Source organism: Poromitra crassiceps (genome assembly GCF_964638095.1).
Source record: "Poromitra crassiceps genome assembly, chromosome: 12".
In the NCBI taxonomy this organism is placed as follows: Eukaryota; Metazoa; Chordata; class Actinopteri; order Beryciformes; family Melamphaidae; genus Poromitra; species Poromitra crassiceps.
In genome coordinates this window covers 39,165,011-39,188,747 of record NC_139632.1, presented here as the reverse complement: position 1 = coordinate 39,188,747, position 23,737 = coordinate 39,165,011, and the positions used below count along the sequence as shown (strand labels likewise).

The 23,737-nt window shown below is 46.9% G+C and overlaps 1 protein-coding gene across 2 annotated transcripts in view; it reads left to right on the top strand.

Moving 5' to 3' along the window:
* nlgn1 (neuroligin 1) overlaps positions 1-23,737 on the top strand; it is a gene marked incomplete at its 3' end in the record, with an annotated part of 347,105 nt that overhangs the window by 130,591 nt on the left and 192,777 nt on the right. Inside the window, exons 2-3 of one of the 2 annotated variants that reach the window (XM_083648371.1) lie at positions 1,214-1,276; positions 19,288-19,440. In XM_083648371.1, the coding sequence (XP_083504497.1) occupies positions 1,214-1,276; positions 19,288-19,440 (216 nt within the window). The remainder of the gene's footprint in view (positions 1-1,213; positions 1,277-19,287; positions 19,441-23,737) is intronic. The other variant, XM_083648372.1, reaches the window with a different exon arrangement.

Genomic DNA, 23,737 nt, shown 5'->3' with positions numbered 1-23,737 from the left:
TCCTTGTTTCTAGGTACAGAGGCCTCTGACCGCTTCCCCCTGTCGGACTTGTCCACCAATGAGGGAGATTTAAAAGCCGTCACTTATCTCCCTGAAAATGCCATTACTACTGGACATTTCGAGACAAATCAAGATTCATGCGCTGATCTTTGCAGACATATTTAGAAATGAGATTTCATAACGTACAAAAAGGTTTGAGATAAAGATAAATCTTCCAAATTGAACTGCTCAACAACTGCTCCGTCTGGACGCTCTCGTCCCTTACTGGGAGGCAGAGTGTGTGTGCTTCTCTAATGCACACAGGCAAAGACAGAGAGGATGCTGGGACAAAATATGATGCTGGGGAAATGGAAATGGCAGAGGGAAATTCTCCACTTCTACAATATCTTCTCTTCTCATCTCTCTCTCTCTCTCTCTCCCTTTCTCTCCCTCTCTCTCTCTCTCTCCCTTTCTCTCCCTCTCTCTTTCCCTCTCTCTCTCTCTCTCTCCCTCTCTCTCTCTCTCTCCCTCTCTCTCATTAAATTTACCCGACGAAGACCACTCTCCCTCAACATGGCGGTTCACAGTTCGGCCCCCGCACTTAAATCTACAATTGGCGTTGCGCACGCGCGTGTGAGTGTGCGCGCGTGCGTGTTTGTGTGCGTGCGTGTCTGTGTCTGTGTGTGCGAGTGCACACCCACACACACTCAATCAAAATGCAACAGGGGGAGTTTGTCACAGGCTTCTGTTGAGCGGTCGAATGCTGTTTTTCAGTTTCTGCCATTTTCTCTGCTTATTGTGATGATCGCTCCCAGTGTTACAGTAACATGTGAAACGTGTTACTGTAACACGTTTCACTGGTTACAGTAACACGTTTCACATGTTATATAACCATAGAGTGTAAATGGGTTTAACTATGTCTTTTCACCCTAAGATCTTTTATCTTCAGTTAATTCTTCACTTTCGACAAAGAAAAAACTGCTATTTTTTCCCACATCTTTTTTTAAACAGTCCCTCTTTTCTTGCTCCTTTACTGTCTTAAGTGACTCATATGTGTAATTACAGTAACGTCTTGCTGTACACGTGTTTGTTTACATTTTTCCAAAATGGCTGCTACAGAAAGTTAAAACGTTGACAGATCTTCTTTGTCTTTTGAGAGCATCTTTTGAAGGCTGTGTGTGTTCTTGACCATCCTGTTTTCCTCCATGTATTTTCTCCTTCTTGGTCCCTATAGGTCCCCTTACAAAGAAACACACTGACGATTTAGCTGATAGTGACACACGCACGGACGACGAAGGTATTTTTTTCCCCGATGCCAAACTGATTTGCATGACAAAGGGGAGCCAAATCTCCCCTTTCTCCTCCAATTTTTTTCTTCTTTGATTTTCTTACATTTCTTGTCCTTTTTTTGAAAAGTGATGGACATTTTCTTTTTGCTCTTAACTCGTAAACTCTCTTTTTTGGGCTGGATGTGTTTTGTCCTTTTCAGCTTGATGTCTAAAGAGTATGTTTACATGTCTTCCACCATCCTTTGATCATTACTGATCTAACTTGCTTGAATTTGCTATTTTCTTTCCTTTTTTCTTTCCTTTTCTATGTTGCATCCCACCAGATCAACTATTAACCCTTTAGACAGCTCTTAACCACTATTTTTGCATGATTTTTTTTTCTTAATTCTTCTCTTTTCCAAAATCAGATCATGTTTAAGAGATCGACTACTGGTTAATTGGCTTCTTTTTCCACCTTATACTAACTCTTAAAAACCTCTTTTAGTTGTGGGCGTCAAACCAATGACCTTCGTATGTGACATGTCGATAAAATAACTAATAAATAATAAATAAGTAAATAATGGACAAACATCAGTGTGAGCATCACGTTCAGTCATGGTCGTGTAACCGAGTGAATCAGAGTCCTCAGAGTCCTAACGAGCATAAGGCCTCTTAAGCAGCTCCGCCAAAGGGCGCTAGCTCTCTTGGCATTGCGGTTAGCGCGTGCACTTTGCAAGCGGGAGATCGTGGGATCGAATCCCGCCTCCACCCTGGGTATGCCCTTAACATGGGTTGCTGTGCGGACTGTCAACACAACACAGGTTATACAGTTGCTCTGGAGTAGTGTGGGCTGCTGTCTTTCCTGGCATGATTCCATCTCCTGCAGGCCAAGGATAGTGTGAATTTACTACAAGTAACTGACTGGTCAGCTAAACTAAAAGAAAAAAAGTTTCTGTTTATATTTCTGATGATCATTTTGTTATTTTGACTGGAAAACCTTGCCGTTCAAGTTGTCCAACTTGTGTTTGTTTTGGCTCTGCCTACCGAAGTTGAACTGAACCAGTGAGCTTGTTTTTGCTCCCTGAGTTTCTCTGCAGCCTCCAGGAGTTTTTTGTACAACTATAATTCCAATCTGCACGAGAGCATTACAAGGCCTCCTCATCCACGAACCTTCTCCAATCAAATAAATCCACAGTGTGATGGAGGTGATCACTCAGAACTGTTACAGTGCGATGGAGGTGATCACTCAATACTGTTACAGTGCGGTGGAGGTGATCACTCAGAACTGTTACAGTGCGATGGAGGTGATCACTCAATACTGTTACAGTGTGATGGAGGTGATCACTCAATACTGTTACAGTGCGATGGAGGTGATCACTCAATACTGTTACAGTGCCATGGAGGTGATCACTCAATACTGTTACAGTGTGATGGAGGTGATCACTCAATACTGTTACAGTGCGATGGAGGTGATCACTCAATACTGTTACAGTGTGATGGAGGTGATCACTCAGAGCTGTTACAGTGCGATGGAGGTGATCACTCAGAACTGTTACAGTGTGATGGAGGTGATCACTCAATACTGTTACAGTGTGATGGAGGTGATCACTCAATACTGTTACAGTGCGATGGAGGTGATCACTCAATACTGTTACAGTGCCATGGAGGTGATCACTCAATACTGTTACAGTGTGATGGAGGTGATCACTCAATACTGTTACAGTACGATGGAGGTGATCACTCAGAACTGTTACAGTGCGTTGGAGGTGATCACTCAATACTGTTACAGTGTGATGGAGGTGATCACTCAATACTGTTACAGTACGATGGAGGTGATTACTCAGAACTGTTACAGTGCGATGGAGGTGATCACTCAATACTGTTACAGTGGGATGGAGGTGATCACTCAATACTGTTACAGTACGATGGAGGTGATCACTCAGAACTGTTACAGTGCGATGGAGGTGATCACTCAGAACTGTTACAGTGGGATGGAGGTGATCACTCAGAACTGTTACAGTGCGATGGAGGTGATCACTCAGAACTGTTACAGTGGGATGGAGGTGATCACTCAGAACTGTTACAGTGCGATGGAGGTGATCACTCAGAACTGTTACAGTGCGGTGGAGGTGATCACTCAGTACTGTTACAGTGCGATGGAGGTGATCACTCAGAACTGTTACAGTGCGATGGAGGTGATCACTCAGAACTGTTACAGTGCGATGGAGGTGATCACTCAGTACTGTTACAGTGCAGTGGAGGTGATCAATCAGAACTGTTACAGTGCGATGGAGGTGATCACTCAGTACTGTTACAGTGCGATGGAGGTGATCACTCAGAACTGTTACAATGCAGTGGAGGTGATCAATCAGAACTGTTACAGTGCAGTGGAGGTGATTACTCAGTACTGTTACAGTGCGATGGAGGTGATCACTCAGTACTGTTACAGTGCGATGGAGGTGATCACTCAGTACTGTTACAGTGCGATGGAGGTGATCACTCAGAACTGTTACAGTGCGATGGAGGTGATCACTCAGAACTGTTACAGTGCGATGGAGGTGATCACTCAAAACTGTTACAGTGCGATGGAGGTGATCACTCAGTACTGTTACAGTGCGATGGAGGTGATCACTCAGAACTGTTACAGTGCGATGGAGGTGATCACTCAGAACTGTTACAGTGCGATGGAGGTGATCACTCAGTACTGTTACAGTGCGATGGAGGTGATCACTCAGAACAGTGCGATGGAGGTGATCACTCAGAACTGTTCTGTTCGCTGTGATTAGAATTTGTGTAGGGATAATTGAATAGATGCCATACCAGGAAGGTCATCCCACACCAGTGCAGAATGCCACGACTCTGTATACACTATACTCACCCACACTGGGCATTTTAGACATATCTCTATGTCTTCCTGGTTCCTGTAATAAACCATTCACTTTGAAGCGATTCAATTGAAATTGAGCAAAACCATATGGATTGGATAGGTATCTGTTCCACTGCTGTGTAACAGCTAAACAGCTACGATAGAATTCCCTTCTGCACATCAACATCATCACATCACACCCGCCTGTACACGTTTGAGGAAAAGGCGTAGAGTCATTGGGAAATAATGGTCCAGTGCAGGAATAGAGACTCCTGCGTTTGAGCTCATAAAGAGCCTGATGATTTTAACTGATGGCAACAGAAACTTGGCCGACCCGACGGATCCCCGCCTGTGCTCCTCTTAAATAAAAGATGTGTTTTTTTTTTCCGACTCAAGACAATGCGTTGAAAAGCCATTAGTCCCGATAATACAAACAAATAAACCTATGCTGTCGTAAGCAAAGTCACATGAGGAATAACGTGTCCGTGAGAACAGCCTGCCATCAAGTGGAATCCCCTTAAGGCCGCGGGCGGCGCTGCTACTTTGATGACAGGCAGGAAGTGTTAATAAGCCACTTCTACTGTGTGAGCAAGTAAACAGCAATTACACCCAAATAACACCCGTCCCAATCCTGCTGTTATCCTGTGAGCTCACACACACACACACACACACACACACACATGCACACATGCACACACACATGCACGCACACACACACACGCACACACACACACACATGTACGCACGCATGCACACACACGTGCATATAGACACGCACACATACACACACACACACGCGTGAGCACACACACGTGCACACACACATGCACGCACACACACGTGCACATAGATACGCACACGTACACAAACACGCTCGCGCGCGTGAGCACACACACGTGCACGTACACACACACACACAAACATGCATATACACACATTTGACACATGTGTCAAAACACATAGGCATAATATAGTCACATGCGTGCATACACACAGCAAACAGATTACAGAGAGTTGCACATACACACAGCAAACAGATTACAGAGGGTTGCACAGCTCAGGCAGATCAAGTCAGTGAAATCCCAGCAAGCTTCAAGTATTAACTCGATAAAGGATGCAGGGCAGACTACTAATCCAGTTTAATATAGAAGAAAATATGCTTGAGCACACACACACACACACACACACACACACACACACACACACACACACACACACACACACACACACACACACACACTCCGCTGTCCTCTTGAGGCCTGATCGGCTTGCATTCTCCCCAGGGGATCTTGATGCTCTTAACCCTTGACCTTTACACTGGGTAAATGTGGCGTTTGTAATCCCATTGCGTGGAGAATCCAGATGTAAACAGAACAGTGAGGACACCTCCTGACAGCTGAATCCAGATGTAAACAGAACAGTGAGGACACCTCCTGACAGCTGAATCCAGATGTAAACAGAACAGTGAGGACACCTCCTGACAGCTGAATCCAGATGTAAACAGAACAGTGAGGACACCTCCTGACAGCTGAATCCAGATGTAAACAGAACAGTGAGGACACCTCCTGACAGCTGAATCCAGATGTAAACAGAACAGTGAGGACACCTCCTGACAGCTGAATCCAGATGTAAACAGAACAGTGAGGACACCTCCTGACAGCTGAATCCAGATGTAAACAGAACAGTGAGGACACCTCCTGACAGCTGAATCCAGATGTAAACAGAACAGTGAGGACACCTCCTGACAGCTGAATCCAGATGTAAACAGAACAGTGAGGACACCTCCTGACAGCTGAATCCAGATGTAAACAGGACAGTGAGGACACCTCCTGACAGCTGCACATTTGTTACAAGCAGACTCCCCCCCCCCCTCCGGCAGGCGACTACGTAACATGTCGGAGTGGATAGGTTCATGTGGGTGCACAGAATTGAAGTGGAGATGTCATATGAGCTGTGGTATCACGGCTCTTATGGGCCCCCTGGCACCCTGTATAAAGTTTTATACGGCAATTACCTATGTGATATTAATCTTCCCATCCACTATGGATGGGCTATAGTACTTTGGAGGGTACGAGGATATACATTTCTTGCTGACAGTGCGAGGACAATCCTGGAGCTGAGGAAAGCATCATAAAAGATCAACAGGGAACGTGTTCCATCCAGCCAGGCCAGAGATTCCAAACCGTCGACGTTTTAGTCACAAGGTTACTTCAGGCGGCTCGACATCGCATTTATGAAGAGCACGCGGGGCACTAGCTTAGCGCTACTTACAGTACAGCCTTGCTAGCTGTGAGCTTCTTTCTTGCAAATGAAAACAGCAATGAAAAGTAAAATCACCTATAGCTGAACAACCAACATTACTGCTAATATGCACTTAGCAAGGCCTATGCTAATGTTAAATCCTCAATAAATGATTAAGTCCACTTAGCAACAAAGACGTCCAACAGATAAAATGTAAAAGATAAATCAGACAATATAATATTGTAAAAAGGAAAAATACTTGTTCAACAATTAAGGACATCATGAAAAGCCTACAGTCTCTTAGTGACATTAGCACGTGGTGTTGCTTGTGACAAGGCTGGGACACAGAGGAGGACTCAAGTGCACGACTCAGGAGACAGGCAGAGATTCCAAAAGTCTTTTTACTGTAGGCAATAATCCACAAAATGGCAAGACAAAGCATGGGGTCCAAAACAAGAACAGAGATCAAAAAACCAGGAAAGCTGAACAGGGAATTATCCTAGAGTAATTCTTACATGAACAAGTGACGAACTGGCACAGAGGGCTGGAAGCACACAGACTAAATAGACAGGGAGCCAGAGATAATTACACAGGTGAGGTGAGGCAAGGATAATTGACAAAGGTGAAACATATCAGGGTGGGGCAGACAATCAGAGGAGCAGGAAACACGAGGGCAGGAAGTAAAGGGATCTGAAATGAGAAGACAGGTAAGTCACCAAAATAAAACAAATATGGTTCTTAGAATTTGAAATAAAGAAAACATAACTTAGGGCTCTGGGCGAGACATGACAGTACCCCCCCCTCTAGGGACGGCTCCTGACGGCCCAGGTATGTCAGGATGGCGGCGATGAAAGTCAGCGATGAGGTCAGGATCCAAGATGTTCCCAGAGGACACCCATGACCGTTCCTCCGGACCGTAACCCTCCCAGTCCACCAGATACTGACGGCCTCGACCCACACGACGGAACGCCAGGAGGCGCTTAACGGTGTAGACCTGTTCACCGTCGATGACCCGGGGAGGTGGCGGGGGTCTGGAGGCGGGCACCAGTGGACTCTCCTTGGCCGGCTTAATGCGGCTGACATGGAACGTGGGATGAATCCTCCAGGGTCTAGGGAGCTTGAGACGCACAGCCACGGGATTAATGATTTTTGATATGGGAAATGGCCCCACAAACCTGGGTGCCAGCTTTCGTGACACCACCCGCAGTGGAAGGTCCTTGGCAGAGAGCCAGACACGCTGACCAGGTTGGTAGGAAGGAGCTGGGGCCCGCTGCCGATCTGCCACCCTCTTGTACCGGGCTGAGGTCTTGAGGAGCTGCTGACGTGCCGACTTCCAAATACGGCGACAACGCCGGACGAGAGCATGGGCTGAGGGAACACCGACCTCTGTCTCCAGTTCCGGGAATAATGGCGGCTGGTAGCCATAGGCACACTGGAAGGGGGAGAGACCAGAAGCAGAGCAAGGCAGTGTGTTGTGTGCATACTCAGCCCAAATAACATGCTTGCTCCAGGTGGTAGGGTTATGTGAAACCAGGCAGCGCAGACATGTCTCCAGCTCCTGATTCATCCGCTCTGTCTGGCCGTTTGTCTGTGGGTGATATCCTGATGACAGGCTGACCGTGGCCCCCAGCAGAGAGCAAAACTCCTTCCAGAAGCGGGAGATGAACTGTGGGCCCCGGTCTGACACCACATCTCTGGGAAAACCATGTACACGAAAAACATTGGATAGCATCACCTCTGCAGTTTCCTTGGCTGAGGGCAGCTTAGGCAGAGGGATGAAATGTGCCATCTTAGAGAATCTGTCCACCACCGTGAGAACGGTGGTGTTACCTTCAGACAGTGGCAGTCCGGTAATGAAGTCCACGGAGATGTCAGACCAGGGTCGCTGGGGCACAGGGAGAGGGCGCAGCAGGCCAGCAGGACGGCTCCGTTGAGTCTTGTTACGGGCACAGACGGGACAGGCACCCACATATTCCCCAACCTCATCTCCCATGGATGGCCACCAGAAGCGCTGTTTGATGACGAAAACTGTCCGTTTCACCCCAGGATGGCAAGCAAAGATGCCCGTGTGAGCCCAGTGGATCACCTGAGAGCGGAGAGAGAGAGGGACAAACAACCGGTTCGGGGGGCAACTGTCCGGCGCTGGCGTATCAGCATTGGCTTGTTTGACCTTAGCCTCAATACTCCACGTGAGGGCCCCAATCACACAGGAAGAAGGGAGTATGTTAGTGGGTGCATCACAGGAAGAGTCTGGAGCAAACTGACGAGAAAGGGCATCCGGCTTAACATTCTTAGAACCTGGGCGGTATGATAATGTGAAATTGAATCGAGTAAAGAAAAGGGCCCACCTTGCTTGTCTGGAATTGAGTCTCTTGGCAGTCCGAATATACTCCAGGTTCTTATGATCAGTCCAGACCAGGAACGGGTGCTCCGCTCCCTCCAACCAATGCCTCCACTCCTTCAATGCCACCATTACTGCCATGAGTTCCCTGTTTCCCACATCATAGTTTCTCTCAGCAGGAGAGAGCTTATGGGACAGAAAGGCGCAGGGGTGAAGCTTGTTGTCCACCGGGGAACGTTGAGAGAGAACTGCCCCAATGCCAATGTCCGAGGCATCCACCTCCACCACAAATTGGAGATTTGGATCCGGGAGAGTGAGGATGGGAGCAGAAGTGAACGTCAATCTCAACTTCTTGAAGGCTAGATCTGCCTGATGAGACCACTGGAACCTGGTTAGTGGAGAGGTTAGAGCATGCAAAGGGGCAGCCACAACACTGAAGCTCCTGATGAACCGTCTATAAAAATTTGAAAAACCAAGGAAACGTTGTAGCTGCTTTCTGCTCTTTGGAATTGGCCACTCGGCCACAGCCAAGACCTTGGCGGGGTCCATCTGCATACTGTCCTGGGAAACAATATAGCCCAGGAACGAGACTGTTGTGACATGGAACTCACATTTCTCTGCTTTAACGTAAAGCTGGTAGTCAAGGAGGCGCTGGAGGACCTGGCGAACGTGCTCCACGTGGGTCTCCTCATCCGGGGAGAATATGAGAATGTCGTCCAGGTAAACGAAAGCAAAGCAGTTCAGCATCTCCCGAAGAACGTCATTCACCAAGGCCTGGAAGACACCTGGGGCATTTGTAAGTCCAAAAGGCATCACCAAATACTCATAATGACCACTAGGGGTGTTGAAGGCGGTTTTCCATTCATCCCCCTCCCTTATCCTTACCAAGTGATAAGCATTCCTCAAGTCCAACTTGGTAAAAATCTTCGCCCCTTTTAACAGTTCAAAAGCAGATGAAATAAGAGGGAGGGGGTACCTGTTCTTTCTGGTGATGTCGTTCAGTAAACGATAGTCGATACAAGGGCGAAGACTCTTGTCCTTCTTTTCCACAAAGAAGAATCCTGCTCCAGCTGGAGAGGAGGAGGGACGAATTATCCCAGCAGCCAGGGACGCTGAAATGTACTTATCCATAGCCACTCTTTCCGGGGCTGACAGAGAGTAGAGGCGTCCCTTGGGGGGTGAAGTACCAGGAAGCAGGTCAATGCCACAATCATAATCCCGATGAGGAGGAAGTGATGTGGCCTTCGACTTATTGAATACGTCATGCAGATCGTGGTAACAGGAGGGCACTTTAGACACATCAGAGGCCTCGATCCCAAACTCTGTGTCTTCAGGCTTGGGAACCACAGGAGACATCTGAAGCGACGGAGCAGATGAAACAGGCAGGCTCTGAGGACAACGTGGAGAAAAACAGTTTAGTTTGCACCCCTCCCCCCAACTCATTACCTCCCCGGTAGACCAGTTCATGTGTGGATTATGTTTGGAGAGCCAGGGAAGACCTAGAATGACTGGGTTCAGAGGAGCATTAAATAAATGAAAACTCAAATGTTCATAGTGTCCTTGGGCCATGACCATCTTTACTGGAAGGGAGCGGTGAGTTACCCTACACAGTAACCTGCCATCCAGAGCATTGGCCTCCAGGGGCTGGGGCAGAGGAAGCACAGATAGTCCAAGCCTTTTAGCTAATCTCCAATCCATAAAACTTTCATCAGATCCAGAGTCCACTAATACCTTGGAGCACAGGGAACGAGAGGGTGAGATTATTTCAATGTCAGTTAATGGACGAGGAGAAGAAAGCAAGGAAAATGTACGGCTCACCAGCGCCCTCCTCTTCACTGGCGAGCCCGGTCTTTTACGGGACAGAAAGCCATGAAATGTCCCACTTGAGCACAGTAAATACACCGACCTTCCTGTAGACGACGCTGCCGCTCTTCCGGTGTCAGTTTGGCTCGTCCTAACTGCATTGGCTCGTCCACCACAGGCGAGGGCAACGAGGCTGCAGGAGACTGGTGATAACGAGGAGGAGAACGTCGAGGAAGGGGCCGGTCACTTGTGGCGTGCCCCCTCAGGCCGGGAGGTGCAACTGCTCGTCGGTGTCTCTCCTTCTCACGTGCTCTCAGACGATTATCAATCCTGATAGTGAGAGAAATGAAGGCATCTAGATCAACCGGTCGTTTTATGGACACCAGCTGGTCCTTTATGGGGTCAGAAAGTCCATGATAGAAAGCATCCAGCAGAGATGAAGTGTTCCAGCCACTGTCTACTGCCAAAGTGCGGAACTCAATGGCATAATCGGCAACCTGTCGAAAGCCCTGGCGTAGATCCATTAGGGCTCGGGCTGCCTCAGCTCCTGGGGTAGTGTGGTCAAAAATATTGCTTAGTTTTTCCGTGAAGAGAGAAAGAGAAGCGCAGATGGGAGAATCCCGGGCCCACTCAGCTGTAGCCCACGCCTCCGCCCTACCAGACAGATGAGTAATAATATAAGCTACCCTTGCTCGTTCTGTCGGGAACGCTGAAGCTTGCATCTCGAAATGCAGACCACATTGGACCAGGAAAGCCCTGCAATTGTCTGTTTCACCAGAAAATCGCTCAGGTCTGGAGAGATGGACAAATGATGGCATGGAGGCAGTGGCAGGACCATGAAAAGAACCTCCAGGAGGAGCTGCGGCCGCAGCTTGAGTAGGCGGAGGAACAGGAGCCGTGACGAGAGTGTCCAGACGTGCCATGAGCTGCTGGAGTTGGCCAGCCAGGTCACCCACCTGACTGCTGATAGCGGCCTGGAAACCCTCATGGCGTTGGGACATCTCACTCACCCCCGAAAACACAGAATGAATCTTCTCATCCTGAGCAAGAATCGCAGCCCGTACAGCAGCAGAGTCGGCTGAGTCCGTCATGGCCAGTTCGTACTGACAAGGCTGGGACACAGAGGAGGACTCAAGTGCACGACTCAGGAGACAGGCAGAGATTCCAAAAGTCTTTTTACTGTAGGCAATAATCCACAAAATGGCAAGACAAAGCATGGGGTCCAAAACAAGAACAGAGATCAAAAAACCAGGAAAGCTGAACAGGGAATTATCCTAGAGTAATTCTTACATGAACAAGTGACGAACTGGCACAGAGGGCTGGAAGCACACAGACTAAATAGACAGGGAGCCAGAGATAATTACACAGGTGAGGTGAGGCAAGGATAATTGACAAAGGTGAAACATATCAGGGTGGGGCAGACAATCAGAGGAGCAGGAAACACGAGGGCAGGAAGTAAAGGGATCTGAAATGAGAAGACAGGTAAGTCACCAAAATAAAACAAATATGGTTCTTAGAATTTGAAATAAAGAAAACATAACTTAGGGCTCTGGGCGAGACATGACAGCTTGCCCTTCTGCTAGCTAGCATAATACCTTGAATGAATGCACGGTTTCCGTTATCACTCAAAAGTTCAACTCCAATATTTGTTGTTTTTTGTCACTTTGTCACTGATGGGGAGAGTTACAGCATCGTCCTAAGCAATTGAATTGAGCGGTGACCAACTTTCAAACGTAAAAAAAAAAAAAAATCCATACTGATCGTCTGGCGTAAATCCAGAAGCCCCAAGATGCCAAGTTGACTTGGAAAGATGTAATTGACACCCTGTTTTTAACTGAAATATTCACTGTAGCCTAAAAAACTTGAGTGAATTTTCATTTTTGGGTGAACTTTCTTCTTTAAGACAGTGGTCCACGTGACAGTGGATCAGTTATAAATGAGATTGCCTCAGCATCGTCACATTGTCAGGCATCCTTTGAATCGATGTTTACCTCTGGGTCTCGTTATTATTTTATCTCTGGGCCTCATTATTTACCTCTGGGCCTGGTTTTTGTTTCCTGTTGCTTTTCGTGCGACTCCCCGTGGCGGCGCCCCCCGCAGCACAGGAGGCTGAAGCCGGGGGGGGGGAGAAATACAAAATGAATGGGATGAAAAACACCTCTGCTCCTCGCATCTGCTGTTGGTTTGATAAGTCCTCTACTACAGCGGCAGAGGGAGAGGATACAGAAGTTGTAGTAACAGCCTGCGGGCATGTCTCAGGGTTCGCCGGGAGGAATGGGAGGCACCTGAATCACTTTGATGGAGGTAAAGCAGTGATCATACTCCGCGCCTCGCATGGCACCTCTGCTCTGGCAGGAAGTCACTCACGCCTCACACGCTCGCCTCCTAGAAGACTGGCTGGATTACCTGCAGCTCTTCATCACGTTTCACCGCCGCTCCTTGATGCCGACAAGCTTTCATCTGGCTCCTCGCTGAGAGAGAGAGAGACCCGGGAGGCAGGTCGGCTGTTCTGACTTGGTGCTCATCTGGCCTCATCTCAATTTGGCTTGAGCAGACGCAGAAAAATGGCCGCCTTGGTTCTCCAAGGCACCATGGAAACAGTGGACATTACAATAATCTCTCCCCCCCCCCCCCCCCATCCCCCCGTACACATATCACCTCACGGAGGCAAGAGGTAACGGCTATATTCTATTTAGGAAGGACGAGAATTAACGATTAACCTTTTATTTTTCTTCTTTTTTGGGGGATTTCTCCCCAATTGTACTTGGCCAATGTCCCCCTGCTGTCCAGGCCGTTGCTCCACCCTCTGCCAATCTGGGGAGAGCCGTAGACTAGCACCATGCTTCCTCCGATACATGTGCAGTCGCCAGCCGCTTCTTTTCACCTGACAGCAAGGAGTTTCCCCGGCAGGAGGCAGCGGGTGGGAGGATCATAGTATCCTCCCCCCCCAGTTCCCCCCCTTGAACAGGCACCCTGATGGACCAGAGGAGGGAGGCGATCCGAACCCCCACCGGCTTCCCACCCGCAGACACGGCCAATTGTGCCTGTATGGGCTCCCGACCAAGCGGGAGGCAACAGGGGGGGGGGCTCGATCCTGTGACCCTCGTGCTGGTATAGGCACGGAATCTACCGCTGCACCACCCCGCACGCCCAGCAGGGCGTGAATTGAGGATTCACTGATCTCTTAGGGAATGAGGAGGGGAGAGAGTTTAGAGAAAGGGATTTGGGATTTGGGGGCACGTTTTTAGTGTGTCCAGGTGCTGAAGTGTTCCAGGAAAGCAGACTGGGAGTTGGGATTGCATAAAGTGCGGCGGGTTTCAGCGAGTTAATCAGCTAAATCCATCAAACGCTCCAACTTTACCCAGACAGTTTTATCCTAACCTCACATCATTAACGCTGACCTTCACCACAGAAGCTATACTGTAAGGGCCCTACTGGATGTGCTGTACTGCAGCACAGTGAAATAATCATTCATATATTCAGGTACAACCGAGAACAGGAACACACACACACACGCACACACACACGCACACGCACACGCACACGCACACACACACACACACGCACGCGCACGCACGCGCACACACACACACACACACACACACACACACACACACACACTCAGACCACAATTCCGGGGATACAACAAAGATATAAGAGAGCTTCGTTATTAGGCGGCTTCTTTGTAGGAAAAAGATTATAGACTGTGTAAAAATATGCACGCAGCCCGCCCATCACGTCACCCATTGGTTTGTGGACAGCTAGCGCGAGACACAGAGCCACCTGCTATTGGTCCGTGATCAGCGAGCTGCACGATCACTGGACAGGCAACCTGTCAATCACACCCCAAAGCATACAGTAGTCTGCTTTACCGTCTGCTTTACTCAAAATGGGAACCTAATTTAAATGAACATCACGCTGTATTATTGAAGAAGGCGATTGAGACCATAAAGTTATTAGGATAAGTGTTTGATGAGCTAATAAATCAAGTGAGAAGTATTTTCCCATAGATTTCTATAGCGTCGGATTTGCAGCCAGTGGAGTCGCCCCCTGCTGTCCATTAGCACAAAATGCAGGTTTAAGGCATTTCCGCTTTGTCTTCACTTTTCAGCCGCAAAGGTTTCCCCTTGAAAAAGACACTATATCAAGACACATGAGGTATCATCAGCATGATCATCATCTTCGTCTTCATCATCGTCATTGTTATTACTACCATCATCATCCTCATCTACATAGCCTACATCTACACCTTCATACTGTCTCCTTCAGTGTTATTACAAGCAGTATAATTTTTCAGATTGGCTAACTTATGCTAATCACATTGTTAAATGACATCGTTAAATAAATGAAATAATCTTAATGTCATGTTAAAACTGTCAAAACCAGAATACAAAGAGGTTAGGATTAGAAAAGGTTGTCCACTTAATGCATGGACATGAGTGACAGTTGTGAGCTCGTCAACAAGCCAACAGTAGGAGTCAAGTGACAACAAAAAGTAAAGTTCAAGTTCATCACGCACGTTGATATAATCAGCATTAGCATCATCCTCATCATAATCAACACGGTCATTACAATCATCATCCTCGTCATTATCATCAATCTACTCATCATCTTCACCATGCGTCCTCTGTGTCACTTGCTCTTTGCATACAGCTGCATACGTTCCCCTACTGTGAGACAAACACACGCACACGCACACACACACACACATGCACACACACACACACACACGCACACACACACACACACGCATGCGCACACACACACACACACACACACACACACAATCGTCAGAATAAAACTTTGGCATTTACATTTTTCTGCAAACCACAGATATCAGTAGCTACTCAATATGCAGCGGTTACTTTGAAAACCTCACCGCCTTTCCGACATCAAACGCATATAAAACAACTCAAACAACGTTGGTTATGTTTGGGCAAGTAAAATAATGTTAGTTAGGGTCAAGTAACAAAAACGGTGAAAAATATGACTCATGTTTCAAACGTAGACTTTGAACACACTGGGACTCGGACACGCCCCCTCCGCTGTGAAAGGCAAGTGTTTACGCCCTTCCATCCAGCCCACGACCGCAACGCCCTGACTGACCACCGCGCTATTTCAACCGCCGACACTATAACGTTGATATTCACATAATCTACAAGTGTGATATGCAACATAGTTTTTCGTCCAGAAACGGTGATATTCTGCTTTTCCTTCTGGCTGCGCTGACCTTGTTAGTGAGGAGTTAGTGTTTTGGTCGAGCAGAGGAGAGAGACGATGTGCGTGCGGCTACGCTGTGACTGCCTGGCCTGCTGTGAGGAGCCAGCACAGAGGCTGCCTGGCCCGCTGTGAGGAGCCAGCACAGAGGAGACAACAACAACACAGGACAGAGGGTGACAGAAGTGATGTAATGAGCTATGCACACAGAGAAATAGAGGAAAGGACAAACATAGCATGGGGGCGAAGGGGCACGCACACACACACACACACGCACGCACACACACACACGCACACACACACACACACGCACGCACACACACACACACACACACACACACGCACGCACACACACGCACACACACATGCACGCACACACACACACACGCACACACACGCACGCACGCACACACACACACAGAGGAGACAACATTTTACCCTGCGGGCAGATGTGTCTCATTTTAATTTGCTAGACCCTTGCTGTTCTTTTACCCCAGTTTATTTGTCTATTTGTCTATTTCTGTTTCCTTCATTCTTGAGAAGTAAAACTGTTTCTTTCTGCACGCAGGCGACACGTCCATAAATACACAGGCAACATTTCGTTTTTTCCTCCCTCCAATTTCCACTTCCTATTGTTTCAGGTATTCTTGCATTCACAGACAAGGACGTATAATGCAGGGTACATCCACTGAAACTCAATTTAGCCCATTTTCTGTAACAGAATATAATTGTAAAAAAAAAAAAACGAAAATACATACAGTACATACATACATACAGTACATACATACATACATACATAAACACTAAAACAGTAAAACACACACAGCATTTGCATGTAGTCCTTGCAAGCTGCTAACTAATTTTCTCTCTCTCTCTCACACACACACACACACACACACACACGCGCGCGCGCACACACACCCACACACACAATATTTCTCATATACTGTAATTTTTTCTTCTTCTCTTGTCTGAGAAGGTAGCGCTCCTCTGTTTCCTTGCTTGGTTAATTGTTAATTCCCCACAGACTCGCTGGTCTGTCTCTCTGGACCCGGAGCCCCACTGTGCTAAAAGCAGAGCAGCAGATGAGCCATCATCAGTGGGCTAAACGCTGTGTGCTGCAGCGCGCTGATGGAGATGCTGAGATGAAAAGGCTCATCTGTGGCTGGTGAAGATGAAAGGCCAGCCTTGTTCTGAGCGTAACCGTAGCGTGCGCCACTTTGTTCCATCCACCAAGAGGCTTCTTATCCCGCCGGCCATCCAGCCTCTGTGCTGGAGAGATGTGTCGAGGGCTTAAGCTTCCCAACGCAGCTTCTCTTCTTCCTCTGGACAAATAAAACGTGTCTGTACCTGTCCTTTTTTTTTATCCTGCTGCCGCCAACAGGTGCCTGCTTTAACAACAGGTGCCTGTGTTAACAACAGGTGCCTGCGTTAACAACAGGTGCCTGCGTTAACAACAGGTGCCTGCGTTAACAACAGGTGCCTGCTTTAACAACAGGTGCCTGCTTTAACAACAGGTGCCTGCTTTAACAACAGGTGCCTGCTTTAACAACAGGTGCCTGTGTTAACAACAGGTGCCTGCTTTAACAACAGGTGCCTGCTTTAACAACAGGTGCCTGCTTTAACAACAGGTGCCTGCGTTAACAACAGGTGCCTGCGTTAACAACAGGTGCCTGCTTTAACAACAGGTGCCTGTGTTAACAACAGGTGCCTGCTTTAACAACAGGTGCCTGCTTTAACAACAGGTGCCTGCTTTAACAACAGGTGCCTGCGTTAACAACAGGTGCCTGCATTAACAACAGGTGCCTGCTTTAACAACAGGTGCCTGCTTTAACAACAGGTGCCTGCGTTAACAACAGGTGCCTGCGTTAACAACAGGTGCCTGCTTTAACAACAGGTGCCTGCTTTAACAACAGGTGCCTGCGTTAACAACAGGTGCCTGCTTTAACAACAGGTGCCTGCGTTAACAACAGGTGCCTGCTTTAACAACAGGTGCCTGCGTTAACAACAGGTGCCTGCGTTAACAACAGGTGCCTGCTTTAACAACAGGTGCCTGCGTTAACAACAGGTGCCTGCTTTAACAACAGGTGCCTGCTTTAACAACAGGTGCCTGCTTTAACAACAGGTGCCTGCGTTAACAACAGGTGCCTGCGTTAACAACAGGTGCCTGCTTTAACAACAGGTGCCTGTGTTAACAACAGGTGCCTGCTTTAACAACAGGTGCCTGCTTTAACAACAGGTGCCTGCTTTAACAACAGGTGCCTGCGTTAACAACAGGTGCCTGCATTAACAACAGGTGCCTGCTTTAACAACAGGTGCCTGCTTTAACAACAGGTGCCTGCGTTAACAACAGGTGCCTGCGTTAACAACAGGTGCCTGCGTTAACAACAGGTGCCTGCTTTAACAACAGGTGCCTGCGTTAACAACAGGTGCCTGCGTTAACAACAGGTGCCTGCTTTAACAACAGGTGCCTGCTTTAACAACAGGTGCCTGCTTTAACAACAGGTGCCTGCGTTAACAACAGGTGCCTGCTTTAACAACAGGTGCCTGCTTTAACAACAGGTGCCTGCGTTAACAACAGGTGCCTGCTTTAACAACAGGTGCCTGCTTTAACAACAGGTGCCTGCGTTAACAACAGGTGCCTGCGTTAACAACAGGTGCCTGCGTTAACAACAGGTGCCTGCTTTAACATTTTGCCTTTGAAAAATAAGCCTTTGTTAATAGGATTACATCTCCGGCTTTGCTTCCAGTCGGGCGGTGCCTACCATAAATTTATTGCGCGACAACTCGTACATGTATAGCTCATATTTGATGTAGGTGCAGTCTAATTGAACTATAATAATTGATTGCATTTATATAGCGCCTCTCTAGATACTCAAAGCCCTTCACATACAGTATATCATATATATATACATGTGTAGTGTAATATGCAAACAATTGAGAGCAACAGAGGCTCAGATGCATCACCTACACGTTAACCTAACCTCCACAAAGGCAGGTTTCCATTTAGTGTCAAGTTCACTTTCATTTTCAGTTGAAACGCCAATAACAGCTCAAGTGTGTTAAGCCGCAATCGAATCAAAAGTTTCAACGCTGAGCGAAGCATCCCCATAAAAACGTCACATTTAATATGCCATTTTTTATTAGATTTCTCCCAACCCAATTAATCAAACAACTTTCACCTCAACTCGGGGAGGGAGGAGGGGGGGGTGTGTGACAGCTGAGATTGGCACCCCTCAAGTGTTGACAGTCCCTCTAACCACCAGGCAAATTAAGACTCGCCTCCATTACATTTCCTACCTTTTATTAATATCGATACGAAATGAAGACGAAAATATCAAAAAATAAAAACGCTGCCTTTTCCAATCAACCCTGGAACGAATGGTTTGACGCTACAAACTAATGAGGTGGGGAGGAGGGGGGGGAAACAGAAGCCAATGTGCCAAGATTACTTACAAAGATATTAAAGAGGAGGCCAAAAGCCCCCCCTTAAAGGTGTTCAAAATGCATCTGTGGCCGTCACCTTCACTCTGTGCTCTAATCAGTCGCTCTCTCCCCTTCTCTCCCTCCAGACATCAGGGAGAGCGGCAGCCCCAAGCCGGTGATGGTTTTCATCCACGGGGGCTCCTACATGGAAGGCACCGGGAATATGTTTGACGGCAGCATCCTGGCCAGCTATGGGAATGTCATCGTCATCACCGTCAACTACCGGCTGGGCGTACTGGGTGAGTCCCCATGTCCCCAAGCCCTCCGCTGTCCTCTCTCTCTCTCGATCTCTCTCTCTCTCTCTCTCTCTCTGCTGTCCTCTTGTGTTCCCCAATGCGCTGCTGCTGAATGCTGAAACTATGACTGTTGTTTTTTTGTCCCCAACCAAAAGGGGGGGGACTTTGGATCGGTCTCCGCCCCTTCATTTTTTTTTGTTAGTTAGTCACACTGTAACGTTGACTTTGTGCCGCTAGGGGGCGACAACGACAATGAATGGGTCTGACCCAAGGGTGGAGCTAGGTCCATCACTGCTGGGGGACAGCATGTTTTCCTCCTTCTTTTTTCCTTTCTTGACCTCTCTCTCTTTCTGTCTTCTCTCTCTCTATCTTCTCACTATCTCTGTCTTCTCTCTCTTTCTGTCTTCTCTCTCTTTCTGTCTTCTCTCTCTCTATCTTCTCTCTTTCTGTCTTCTCTCTCTTTCTGTCTTCTCTCTCTCTATCTTCTCTCTTTCTGTCTTCTCTCTCTTTCTGTCTTCTCTCTCTCTATCTTCTCACTCTCTCTGTCTTCTCTCTCTTTCTGTCTTCTCTCTCTCTATCTTCTCACTCTCTCTGTCTTCTCTCTCTTTCATCGTCTTCTTCTTCTCATTTGCTTTGACTGTCTGGTCCCTTCTTGGATCGCAGAGGCTCAAATGTTGAAGGGTTTTCTCTCAGTGTTTCGATGTTGGTCCTTGATGGACAGAGCGAGCTGGAGAGAGAGTCCAGTTTGAATCACCTCGCCTGGTCTCCCCGTGTCCTTTGTTGATCACTGCCGTCTCCAACTGCTTTCTGCTATCGCATGTTTCCCTCTCTTCTTCTCTCTCCCTATTCTCTCTCTTTCCCCTCTTCTTCTTTGCCTCTGCTTTGTTGGATCGCCGCTGAGAGACTTGAAGGTTGGGTTTGAGTCGCTGTTGAAGCTACGGTTACGTATGCCTCATTTCAACATCTTCGTGGGGCAACATGCCTCGTGTTACTCTCCAACACATTGTGTGGCGATATGAACGTGTGTTGTGTCAAATGCTGTAAGTTACTTCCTGACATGCTTATGTCAGGAGGTGACATCGTCAACGGCAAGCATATGACGAGCAGTGTCATCATGCAGGAGGAGGAGCCAAGTTAAACATCAATCTAAAAAAGTACAAAACTTTAAAAAAAAGCTGAAAAACCTGATTACACCCAATGACACATCAATATCTATTCAACGTGCATATTCAAGCCTTTTCTGGGTCAGAATGGGCCTTTTGGGGGGGGTGACTATACGCACCCTCTAAAAGGATACCGTAACATTTTTTGATTTTGAGTTGGTGTGTAGTCAGAGTTGTCCTGGTCTCAAATATATCAGTCATTGTCAGAACTTATGGAGCAATGTGTTTTTACAGCACCCCACGTTTCAGAAAGGAAGCCATTTGAAGTTGTGGGACTTTAACTTAGAAATCATCTCAAATGATCCAGTAAAAATGCTGGATTTTGAGTTAGTATGCAGTCAGGGTTGTCCTGAACTCAAATCAGTTATTGTCAGGATTTCGGTTGGCCTTGGGCCTTTAGGGGGTGGCTAAAACCTACCTAAATACCCTGAGATTTTTCCTGGGAAAAGTACGCTGAAAAGTGAGCAGAATTTCCAACCCATCACCGTGTATCTCCCCTCCCCATCTCCTCTCCTCCTTAAGTCTGCCAGCCTTGAATCTATCTTTAATCTGGGCCATCTTTTCTTTTCTCTCATCTTCAATCCCTGCTTTTCTCTCTCGCTATCTGTGTTTTCTTCCTCCTCTATCTTATCTGTTTCCATCGCTTTCGATCCTAACTCCGTTCCCCTCCTCCTGTCTGTATATGGATGTCGTGTCGTACCCTGGGGGCTGTATATATGGCGGAAACAAAGCTTGACTGCCTCCATCCTAAATGAGATGACGCTCTCACTCGTTTCAATGGAGCTGATTCCACTTTGATGCTGTTTGGTCGCTGGGGTTTTGGCTCACTTTATTCTGAAACATCAACACAAAGATATAGATACACTTTATTATATTATAGATAAATTTTATTATATTATAGATACACTTTATTATATTATAGATACACTTTATTATATTATAGATACACTTTATTATATTATAGATACACTTGTTATTAAACATCAACACAAAGATATAGGCCAATATCCGCCTTCACTCATACTGTTTGTGTGTGTGTGTGTGTGTGTGTGTGTGTGTGTGTGTGTGTGTGAGAGGCGTCTCTGAGGCGCTGATGGCAGAAATAAAATGTGAATCTAAATGTTAAAGAGTGATGTCACCCCCGTTTTGAGCCTAACTCCGCCCACTGCATAATACAAAAAAATAGAGTCTGTAGTTAAGAGCCTGGCAACCCTAGCAATGTTCTAAGAGGGGGGAAATATAAACTAGAGTACAAAGTGTTCCCTAGCAACAGAAGAATTCATGACATACACACATGTCATGAATTCAAAGGGTTGATTTTGAAACAGCAGATGACATGTTGAGCGATTTCACCCAATGAAATGTTTTATTAATATAAATGATATATACATTGGGTGTCAAATTAGATTTTGACACCAGCATTGATGTGTTTCATCATAGTGCCAGCCTTATATTTTAGTTTACAGCTCAAAGACATGTTTTCCTGTGCACTGAAGTACCTCTTTAATGTTGCGGCGCTCAGCAGGGGGCCTCTTCTGCTCATTAGAGTTTCAGGCGCTGATCTCTTTTTCATGAGTTCTGTTTGTTGGCTCAGATTGTAAATACGACAGTGCAGCGCCCCCTGGTGTTTCCTTTGATGAAACACCCTGACCTTAACTCTCCTGATCAAGTGACGGAAAGACTGGATGATAGAGACACTGCATGTAATAGGCCACGCCCATCACAGGGGAGAGCTTCCGTTCACTTCCACACACCAGCGTGCATCATATTCCTTGAATTAAACATAGCTAAAAGCTGTTGTGTGGTGGTGGGCTGCGCAGACAACAAATGTAAAAAATCGCCAGTTAAAGTTTTTTTGTACTCCTGAGCAAAACAAGGAAGCCATTGAGAATTGGCGAGAAGAAAAATGTGGATGTTGCTGTCAATGAAGTAAGTTGGAGTGTTCATCTTCCAGTATATACAATCTTTTTGTGCAAAACCCCACCATGCACGCGACATAGGAGAACGGCAGGATTGGACGGGAGTTTGTGTTTTCCACGGTTTTGGGCGTGGTTTCTGAAGGATGACGCGCTCCGCAGTGTCTCTATGGTTACGCAACAGCGCGTCACGTCACATGGAAATATGCCTGCCAGTCAGCCAATGACTGGATGGACGACCTTCAACCACTGTCAAAACCACAAAGAAGACCAAATCAGCAATCACTATCCAAAATGTGCAATTAGTAATCAATTCAAAGAGTAGAACCAGAAAAGTTCTAACACACCATCTAACCTAATATGCAAATGCATGGGCCCTTATCACATCAAAGCTGGAGGAAATGCTGTCCGATAAGGAATAGGAATAAAATGTTACTTTTGTAATACATGTAATATCATTGAATATGTTTCACTTTAATTTTGAATGTATAGAACGAACATACTCATTACTTGTGCATAGTGTGTGTTTACAGTGTTTGTTGGCGTTGTAACGGTCAGCCAAGCGGTCAGTTTCCCACCTTTTAATAAGAGCGTCTGTTATTACCTTGCATTTAACTCAAGCCCAGTCAGCTTTAGTGACACTGCAAGCAGTATCCACTATCCATCTCCAGTCATTTGGTCTTAGACTAGTGTTGAAATCTTATTGTAGCTTAGCGGAAAAATCTTCCATTTGTTTCCAATGCAACACATTTCAAGGCTTTTCTCAAATAAAATGACATTTTGATTTGATTTGATGCGGCTTACTTCAAGACGCTGTCACTCTCAGAACTCTCAGGCGGAACTGTGTGCAATTATCAAACTCAGCTGGCAGATGTTTCCCTTGTTGTTTTTTTACCACACAAAAATAAATAATAAAAAAGAAAATCTGGAGATTTTAATCCGAGACTAAATGCTTGCAGAGTCTGTTCGTCAGCTAGTTAGCCAGCATTGGTTAAAGTGTGTGGTTTCCCCATGCAGTCAGTCAGCCACTGCAGTGCCTGTTAGCTTGCTAATGCCACTCTGATGACAAACCCTCCCACACACACCACTCATTTGTCCTCTTGCCTTAGCGTTTGTGTGTGTGTGTGTGTGTGTGTGTGTGTGTGTGTGTGTGTGTGTGTGTGTGTGTGTGTGTGTGTGTGTGCGCGCATGCGCGCGCTTGTGTGTGTGTGTGTGTGTGTG